This window comes from Protopterus annectens, chromosome 16.part0, assembly GCF_019279795.1.
Source record: "Protopterus annectens isolate FY-2018-M chromosome 16.part0, PAN1.0, whole genome shotgun sequence".
NCBI lineage: Eukaryota > Metazoa > Chordata > Ceratodontiformes > Protopteridae > Protopterus > Protopterus annectens.
Window position 1 is genome coordinate 178,416,558 of NC_056750.1, and position 11,175 is coordinate 178,427,732.

At 36.3% G+C, this 11,175-nt stretch overlaps 1 protein-coding gene across 1 annotated transcript in view; it reads right to left on the reverse strand.

Annotated features, from left to right (window-relative positions):
• LOC122790551 (extracellular calcium-sensing receptor-like) overlaps window positions 1-11,175 on the reverse strand; it is a 317,740-nt gene that overhangs the window by 90,793 nt on the left and 215,772 nt on the right. The window contains exon 3 of the mRNA XM_044058099.1: window positions 8,468-8,689. Coding sequence (XP_043914034.1) covers window positions 8,468-8,689 — 222 coding nt within the window. The remainder of the gene's footprint in view (window positions 1-8,467; window positions 8,690-11,175) is intronic.

The following is an 11,175-nucleotide window of genomic DNA, read 5'->3' on the forward strand; positions in this document are numbered from 1 at the left end:
GGCAGGACTACTTTAGGGTGTAGGTAGTGGATGGACAGCAGAGGCAGTGCTACCAGGTTGACCTCCAGAAGTGCTGGGCATCGGTGCTGCAGCCAGTAGAGTAGGGGCAGGCTGATCCACTGGGCCTGGCCTATGTCACTGTGCTGTGGAGCATTTAGTGATGTGGTAGACATGGATGACATGGACGCATTGTGATGATACATAATAAAAATAAAAAAGAAATTAAAAATAAAATAAAATATTTATAAAATAAAATACAATTAAATAAAAAATATATAAAAAATAAAATAAGATAAAAATAAAAAGAATAAAAAAGTGAGGTAAGGGTTGGGGTGAGAGAAAAAACAGAGATAAGATTAGTACAATTATATGTGACATACACTGCAGTAATATAATTGTACATATCTATTATCTTAAGTTTTACAGTTAAGTCTACCTCCTAACAGATGCACACTATACTACAGATTGCTGCAAGTAATCCTTGAAATGTGCATATATTGCACATATGTGTGTTCCAGTTATACTGACTACAGTTTACAGCAGGGCATTTGTGCCACTGGTATAGAGGTTTTCATTTAATGTAAATATTACAAGAAATAACAATATGGTATAGCTGTGAATTGTGGTATTTGAACCCACAACATCTGACTTAAATCTAATATTAAACTATTACAATCTGTGCTACAGACTAATGCATGCTTAATTTGATACAACTTTATAAAATACCAAAAATGCTATCTTAAACTTTTAATGCTACAATAACACTTCTCTTCTGCTGCATGCATTCCACTTGCTCCCCTTAGTCTCTCCAGTCCAGCCCTGTGAGCATGGACATTGAACTCCTTACCACTGGCAGCTTTGGAAAAAACAGAACAAAACAGAAGACTAATATGCATGCCAGTCTTGCCTATATTCTGCTTACTAAGTCCTACAAGTACTCTCTATAGTTAATACTTATACAGGTATGGGATGTCCTCAGTCCTAAATTCCTCAATCCAGTGGTCAAGAGTATCTCTCTTCCACCTCTGTAGGCCATTAAAATGATGCCTACATTGGTCTCCAGGTTGTGGGATACTAGTGGCACTGGATACAGACTGGGCTAAACCATCCCAAGCCTCAGACTTGTACTGGGTGCCAGAATAGTCCCCTTGCAGAATCCTGTGTCTATTGTGCTTTACTAGGAGTCCAATAAATATCCTGGACTTCTGGACATCCCAAGTCTGTGCCTTAAACCTAGCACCTTCCTCGCTAATGCCAGCCATGTCTAACAGCATATCTAGAGCAATGCAGACTGATGCTTTGCTGCCAATTCCAGTAATCACATTTACTGGAATGTGCACACCCGAGCAACAGGTTTGAGCAATTGTGTACAGAGAGCAGCAGTACCAAGCAATGAGGAATGACATAATTGCAACTGGAAGATTAATCTGATTACACAATAATAGTGTCTCATCCCTCATACATATAATTAAGATCAGCTCCAGTATCTAAAGTGTTATAACTGAGAGTAAATATAATGCAAAGTGGAACAACCGTAAAAGTGTATGGAATACCCTGTATTAGAATCCATGACTATGTATATGGCAGTCCTACACTTACACCTGCTGCCACAAGACAGTTGAAATAACAGTTTATGTTTCAGTTAATTGCTATCATTCGCAATGTCACAACAGTAAAAAAAAGGTTGGATACCCTGTAGTAGAATCCAGGACCAGCTGTACTTCTGCCCAACACTTACACCTGGTGCCACAGGACTAGTTACATGACATTCCATAATTTAATAATCATTCTTAAGGTCTCTCTGTCAAGTGTGCCACAATGTAGCTTAGCAGGTTTGCTCGCTGCCCAGTAGAATGAACTGAATGTACCCAGTTCCTATTTTTGGCTGTCTAGGTTCTGTTTGCTTCTAGTGTGTTCCAGTTGTCCAGTCTGTGCACTGCAGTGCTTTGCATGAATAAGATAAGCACAGCCCAAATGGGTTTGCAGGGTGCCCAACAGTATTAATTTAATGTATCCAGTTTCTCTTACTGGCTGTCTGGATCCTGTCTGCATGTGTTCTGTCTACTTCCTGTCTAGTCTGGTTGTTCAGTTTGCACACTGCAATGCTTCATGCAAAAGAGATAAGCATAGGCCAACCTGCCATTCATTTTCCATTTCCCATGATTGTGCTAAGCAACACTTCACACAAACACTGTCCCCCCAAAAAAAAATAGAAAAAAAGAAAAGGAAAGAAAAACACAAATTAAAAATGGACAAGTATTTGAAAGGAGAAATATCATTCTGCACACAACCAACTGCAACATCATCTATAGTAATATGAAACCATACAACTATTTGTACATTTATTATTTGTAGATGTAGTGCACTAAGTGATCACACAACCAGCTATGATTATTTATACCACACAGAAACGAAGAAAGGTATTCACCACAAAAAAGACCAGGAACCACTGTGTCCACTTATTTAAAAGTTCAGTTGTTTAATACAAATGTATTCACTTCAATAATATAAAAACAGCAAATATATTCTCCTAGTGCCTCAGCCAAAATAAGCCTTTACAGAGTAAATTCGTTTGAAAACTACATCATTTTTATAGTTAAAAACTATCCACATCACTTGATTACTATTATACAATTAATATTCAATTATTACCTTAAAGAAACATTGTCCATTAAAATAAAAATTAAAGACAAAATATATGTATTTTAAATAAAACTTTTCCAGTTGCATTCTCTATTCATTCCACACGGCTGTAATGTATTATATTTTAGTATTAAAACAGACTCTTTCTTTCTTAATAAATATTTGATTGTGTCCTCATTTGCAAAATTTAATTTAACTTGTTCCAATACTATGACTCGCAAACCACTCAGATCTCCCTGATGCATTTTATTAAAATGTTCTGCTATAGGACTCATGCTTTTATTATTTTTAACATCTCTTTTGTGTTCTTTCACTCTATCACCTAAACTTTTTTTGCTTTCTCCTATATAGAACATTTTACATGGACATGTTATTGCATAAATAACACCCACACTTCTACAATTAAAGCTGCCTTTAAATTTTAAACTATTAATATTATCAAACGGTGCTATGTGTTCACAAATTGTACAATTACCACAGGGTTTGGTACCTTTAAACATTAGTTCTTTTGGTCTCTTTTCTAAAGGTCTTTTATATGTGTTATGAACCAGAAAATCTTTAAGGTTCCGTCCCCTTCGATAAAAAAATCTCAATTTTATTTCTTTAAGGGAAAAAACCTACCTCTGAATTATTTGCCAACAATCCTTCAATAACCTCTCCTGCTTAATAAAAAATGATGTATATTTAGATACATAGAATACATTTTTGTCAGGTGCATTTTGTATGGTAGTTCTTACATTTCTTTCTCCTTTTCTATAATTTACATTAATGTTTTCATTATTAAATATTTTATTATAATTCTCTTGCAATATACACATATTATAACCTCTATTTTTAAACATGTTAATTACCTTAGCAACCTCATTTTCACAATCTTGTTTATCACTACATAATCTATTAATTCTTAACATTTCCCCATAGGGGATGGAAGACAAAGTATGAGGCGGGTGGCAACTAGAAGCATGTAACATATGGTTTAACTGATCAAATTTTCTATATATATTAGTTTTGATGTTACCATCTTCTAAACCCTCTATGGTTATGTCCAAATAATTTACTATGCTTCCTTGTTGTAACCCATCAAATTTAATAGAATATTTATTGTTATTCAAAAATTCTATAAATTCTGATACTTCACTTTCTCCACCCTGACATAAAAAAATCAAATCATCTATGTATCTATAGTATTTCTTTACATATTTCCTATAGAAGGGACTTTTATAGATAAGTGTATATTCCATCAACCCCATGAATAGGTTAGCGTACATGGGGCAAACACTGCTCCCATGGCTGTACCTTGCATTTGATGGTACAAAATGTCAAATTCAAAGAAATTATGTGTTAAACAAAAAATAATAGTTCTTTTATATATTGTGTTCTTGGGCTATCCCCTAAAAAATAATCCAAAGCCTCAATTCCATATGTATGTTGTATACTAGTATAGAGACTAGTGACATCTAAAACTAAAAAGTACATGTTTGACTCCCATTTATTTCCTTTAAATTTATCAAGGAAATCAACCACATCTTTTATATATGCTGGTATTTTTGTCACTGTATCCAACAAGAAATGATACAAAAAATACCCTATATTATGTGTAAAATAGCCTCTAGCTGAAACTATGGGGCATCCTGGGGGATTAACCATGTCTTTATGAATTTTTGGAACACAATAAAATTTAGCCATTACACTATTTTTACTAGAAAATTTATTTTCAACATCCTTTACTGAAAAATACTTCAAACAGTAACCTTTTTGTAGTAATATATCATATTATTTTTGAGCTTGTTCAAAAGCTTGAAAATTCACTCTTTTGTAAACTTTCTCATCATTCAGATGTACCATACACATATTCAAATAATCTATGGATCTCATTACTACTAATTTGCCCCCTTTGTCTGAGTGTTTAAATATTAATTCATCATTGTTACTCATATGTTGTAATTTGATCCATTCATTTTTAGACAGGTTGTATGTTAACTTGTTTCTTTTCATCTGATTTATTTCTCTTTCTAGTAAAAAATTAAATGCATGGAAAAAACGTTGAATGTTTGCATTCCTAAATGGTGGTAGAAATGTACTTCTAAACATTACTTTACTTGTATCTAATCTACTATAAGCATTAAGTTCTGTTTCTGAATCACAAGAAAAGAAACTATCTTCACTTGAAGTTACAGTTTAATTTGTGATTTCAACAACATTTGCAGCATTGTTATGATAAAAATTTTCCAATAAATGCATCTTATGTACTAGTCTAAACAAATCTCCCTTAAGCTCATAGAGCCTAGGTATTACTGTGGGAGTAAATTTCAGACCTTTTTGTAAGACTAACATTTCAGTTTCATCAAAATCATAACCTGATAAATTGACAACGTATGTATTACATTCTTTTTGAAATGCAGGCACAGTTTGCAATACCTTATCAATGTGCCATCTGCTCCATTTTGTATAGGGGCCATATCCTTGGTCCTTGTTATTGTCCTGTCCATACCAGGAGCGTTTCTTGGTATCATGTCTACCCCCTGTAAGTTCACAAAATGTTTTATGAAAATATTCTTCATCATTCGGTTTTGGCAGTCCAGGAAACTGTTCATTCTCTTGGTCCCCCTCATCCATAGAAGACATAGCACTCTCACCCGAATAGTAAATATTCAAATGCTGTGGTTGGCTATCATGTATTTTTTGAAACCTCACTTTATGTCATTTAGGCTGCTGATTGGTAGACAGAAGGAAAGATCTTTTGTTGTCATAATCACTGAGATCTCGTTGCAGCTTACTTTTCTTCCTATTGATAAGATCTTTTTCATAGGAAGATAAACGATCATTAATAAGAGTCAAGAGCATCATTTGAGGATTCTTTAACTATGCCTAAACATAGTTACTTAGTTTCTTCCTTTAGCTTATTCCTTTTTATGTTATCTCTCTCTCTATTAATATTGACACCCATTCACTACTGCAGCGTTATGCTTGTTACCAAGTTGTTTGCAGTTATGATTATTGCTTCCAGATATACAGCTCTGTGTTACCTCTCTGTGTTTGTTGGTCATTCTTCCTTTATCTGACCAGTAATCTGAGATATACAGTCTGTAAGCCATTCTATATAATTGGCCTTAAATTGTGAGAGGATATTAAATGGAAATAATATCATTTGCAGTTGCCAACAAGTGAAGGGGGGTCAGATGTTACTGAACAGAAACTGTGAATTGTGTGCTGCTTACTTACGTTTCCAGCCTTATGTATAACATTTTGTAAGTCTAACCTGACACACCCACTGGATGTAGGGCAGCCTACAATGCTGTTGTGTTTTCTTCCTTCCAACCAGTAGTCATTCACAGTTGCAATCCATTCAAAACAAATGCTGAGCGAATGCCTGCACTATTTTTACATCTTCTACATGAAGCCAAATATTTGGGATTTAGCAATTTTAATCAGTTCATACCTGATTTGCATCTTCACCATGCTAACAACCCTGAATCTACACCATAGAAAAAAATGATTGACAATACCTTAACTTGGAATATTCTATGCTAAATCTGTAAAAATGTTTTAGCCATAGTTAATTTGATAGCACTTTTAGCATTTCAAAGATGGTTTGTTAGCAACATGTATCATTTGCCTGTTATTTTGGTGGGGGAAGCAAAGCTGCATTTCTGTTATGGCACAAACAAGCGTATGTTGCTATTGAAATACAAGGATATGCTATTCATTTGTATCATATTATTACACAATAAACTCTAGGTTCAATACTTACCTTGTACATGCAGCAGTTGCAACAGTTTTAGTTTAGGGCTGACTCTGTCTGATGAAAGCAGTACACAGCTAATACACATGGATATAAAGGTTGTGAGAGTTGCCTGACATCAAGGTTACTATATGCATATGCAGAGAAGAAAGGTTTTTGGCTCCTAAGTGGTGAGTGAGTGTGCTATGTGTTGTTTCTTAGCTAATCCAAGCATATACTGAGCACGCCTATATCTGCCTATACTCAAAGCAGCTGGTGGTTTCCCTTTTGACTCCTCATCTGCCGGTGACTTTGATTACCTTGGCATTGGTGGTGGGATGTGTGCTCCTTCCCCTTGCTGATCCTGAAGAAGCTGTTTCCTCAGGATGATGTTGTGTAGCACGGCACATACTGTGAATATTTCTGCACATGTCCAATGATTGCACTGTAGGGCTCCCCCAGATGTATCTAGGCACTGTAACTGTGACTTCAGCAGGGGTGTACCAGGTATATGAGTCATTGTAACTGCCAAGGTTGCCAGCACACATGTTCAAGATGATTTCCTTGACATTATACATGACTTGGTAGATGATAAAGCGGTAGTCCTTTCTGTTTATGTAGAGCATACCCTGTTCCCCGGTTGGTGGCTTATATTCTATATGTGTGCAATCTATAGTACCCAGTTCTTCAGGGTTGTGTGCTACACAGTAGAACTCCTGCATATTTGTGGCTCTCTCTTCAGGACTATGGAGAAAATATATGTGGTCACTGGCATGTTGGAGCATAGTATTCAAAAACTGATGGAGGATCCTGGAAGCTGATACCCGTGATACCTCCATCATGTCCCTTGTTGGTTTCAAAAAGGTACCTATAGCTAAGATCCTAAGTCTACAAATATGTTTGTCTCCACTGGGATGGGTTCCCCTTGGTTGGCCATGGCTCTGAGTTGAGGATGGCAGAATTTGCAGAGTTCCAGTAGTGTGTCCCTATCCACCCTGTACTGCTCTACAATTTCTATGTAATGTAGGTTATGAAAAGTTAAAATGGACCTGAAAACTCTACTCTTTCTTGGCCTAGATGTATTGGCAGCAGCAGCAGCACTGGCTTCAGCATGTAGCACATACAAATGAATTAAGGCAGCAGCAGCCCATAACATTCTTTCCATGGCTGTATTCCAATAGGTTTTGCAATTCCCAGGGAAAACCTACACAAAGTCTATAGCTTGTTGAATAGCTTACCATGTTGGATTGGTTGATTACCATGTAGTTCAGCTGCTTATGCTGTAATTAGCATGACACAGTGGTTATCTTGTTTGTGCGGTGGTGCATGCCTGTACACAGTACTTACTGAATCTAAAACTCATTGCTACCATCTCACATGGTAGAAAATGGCCATGTAGGGTTTATTGAATTCCCCTGATAGATATAGCTAGAAATATAGATGTGTGTGTGTGTGTGTGTGTGTGTGTGTGTGTGTGTGTGTGTGTGTGTGTGTGTGTGTGTGTGTGTGTGTGTGTGTGTGTGTGTGTCTGTGTTGGAAAATGCATTTGTATCATGGAATATCTTACTATTTAAATATTTGGAGCTACTACAGGAAATTATCAATACACAAAGAGATTACATTTGGGAACATTTCTTATAGCACTTTGCATGCATAATTATTTAATACCAAATAGTTATTAAAGAGATCAGCATGTGATAGTCTAGAACAGACCAAAATGCAAACTTTTCAATATATTAATAAAATATTCTCATTACTTATAAAATAAATTGCTTCACATGTACCTGTTTGGTCATCTCAGCAGCATGTCTTAGATAGATGAGTACTTATCACTGTTACCTGTATAGCTGTATGCAACCATCTCATCAGATGAACAGCACTGATTTATTTCATTCTGTTTTAGTTTTATTTTTCACTCTAATAATATCCAATGCAAATCATTATCTGTTTAAGGGAGGGATCTGTGATGGTTGATGCCATTTTGTCATGCTCACAGTTACGTAGTATGCAGATGCATATGTAAGGAAAACAACTACAACATACAGTTAATGGGAGTTACCAAAATCTGCTATCATATATAAGAAAGTGATGAGAGCTTATTACTTGGGTATGGCCTCCGTTCCATTTGATCTGACGTTCACTGATAAACAAATGAGGGCTAGCACTGGTGTTGTATTGTCCAACTTCAATATATCTTGATAACCCGCTGTCACTAACTTGCCAGTTCAGAATATCATAAACAGCTGGAGGGTCACCATTTATGTCAAAAAATATTTCACTTCCAGCTTTATCTCTGAAGTGTATTCTCTTCATGTATGTCAAAAGCTAAGAAAAAAGAAACAAAAAATGTGAGATTTCTGCATAAGCGGACTGCTATTTTATTACACCTGCTTATTAATTTTCATGATAAATGAATAAATTACTCATGCTTAAACTCCTGCAGGAGTAGAGGAAGAATTAAGCCATTTCAGGGCTTCTGATTGCTTGTAATGCATTGAATCATGCTGTCCTGCTATTGGTCTTTGGGTTCAGTTTATTTATTTTTTTATTTCTGTGCAGCCTTGTGCTCATTCGCTCAGAGCTACTCTATGCCAAACAATCATACTACATTGACTAAACAGCAACCTAGAAACATGTAGGATAAGCAACTTGAATTTCTTGCTGAGTTACTAAAATAGCTCTGCATTTATTTTTGGCATTTATTGTGATCTGAGTCAGAATTGCTTTGGTTTAAACTTTAGAGAGAGCAGAATAAGAACTAGGCTATTTCTAAGCCTCTGATTGTAGAACTTTGAATTGTGCTGTCTTGCTATAGATCAGTGGACTCATCTAAATTATTGTTTGTATTTCTGTGCTACTATACATTGCCTGCATTTGCACAGCATTGCTCATTGTGCAGCCATGTTTAACTGTGCACTTTGTAGTTGGAAGTACTTAGAGCCTGAGATAGATCATGGTCAAGTGGGCCATAGGTAGTGTAATGGATCAGGGCCCCCATTCCTCTCATCCCCACATTTCAGTGTCCCTGCCCTCAAAGTGTTAGTGCCCAGCAGCTATTCCAGTGTCCCATTACCTGTTTCTCTCTCTCTTCACCCATTTACCATAAGACATTGTTCAAAATTGCCAGTGTGCATACTATTTTTTCTTTACTTCTACAATGATTACAGATATTTGGATTTAACAGCAAACTTTTATTTCATATGTTATGTCACAAGCATTGATAGCCATTTGCTAAATAAAACAATACAGTCTCACAATGAAAACAAACTCAACATGAGCATCAAACAGTAAACTTCTCTGCCCTTGAAGCTCACATTCATTGAAAATGGATTGAAACATACATTCATAGAAAATGTAACTGGCCAGTGGCAGATTAAGTGTACTTTTTGGCTGTTTTCAAACCATGGGCTCCCTGCACACATTTTTAGGACCATGCATAAATGCATGTTTTAATTCACATTCTTGATATAATTAAATTATATTCTTTGTTTAATACAGAATACCTGTTAAAGTGTGTTTTACATTTGTAATTTTAAACATATTCTAGAAAGCAGTTAAACAAAACATATGAACCAGTAATAAGAAAGTTACCCATTTAAGAACATTTCAACCTTAAATGGCCACTCAAACTGCTGTCATCATACTCCACCAATATCAGTAAATATGCACAAATTCTGCAGAAGTGAATGATTCCACATTACAGAGGGCTGTAACTAGTGAAGAGGTTGCTGCTGGCAAACAACTTTGCATTTCAGTGCTTCATCTACAAATTCAGTGCCTCCTGTCATTGAAGAATAAATTGCCTATGTTCCATAAAAAAAAAAAAATGGTACACAACAGGTAATGGCTGGCAAACCAACACCATGGTCAAAGTTACTAGGCATCTCATCCAGAGGACACACGCACACACACACACACACACACACACACACACACACACACACACACACACACACACACACACACACACACACACACACACACACACACACACACACACACACACACTTCACCTCCACAGTAGTGTCAGCAATCAATCTACCTGGTATGGGAAGAGAACCGATAGCCTTCTGCACCAAAGACAAGTATGTGACCTGTTACACCACTGACACTGAAAAAACACAACTCTCAAACTCTGTGACTGACACTGACAGACTGTAATCCTCAGTGATTCACAAAAGCGAAGAAGCAAAGAAAAAATAAATTAAAGGAGACCTGGCAGTTTGTGTGAAGATTTAAGGCACTTGTTTGCCAATAATCAAGGCTCTGAGAGTTTGACTCTCAGCAAAGTCACTTAACTAGGTAGACTCCACTAACTGAGGCATTTCACAAACACACACTCGCACGAGCACGCACACATGCATACACACACATAAACACGCACACATGCACATACACACAGCTTCAGCTCTGTTCAGTTTGCTGGACACAAATTAATGGAACAACAATACATATCTAAATCTCATTTGTTGGCTGCTAAGTCCTAAATTAAATAATTCGCAGTTTACATTAAAACATTGTCCTGACACTGAGGCTTCTGGGGCTGTCCCCCACAAGGTCCTAAAGCCCTACTGTGCATACAGAAGTCTTCAGGCTTGTTTTATTTACAGAAGTTTTTTTGTATCAGCCCCCCCAACCAACAGAGTTCTTAGGAAACTGCCTAGGTCATCTAGTGCTGAATCCATCTCTGCTTGGAACCATAACTTTATTTATATAACCTTCTCTAGAAAGTCTTAGTGTACTTAGAAAAAGTTATGTGAAGAGCTCTTTGTTTGTGCAAGTGGCTTGCTCCTCTTGCATTGTTAATTTTA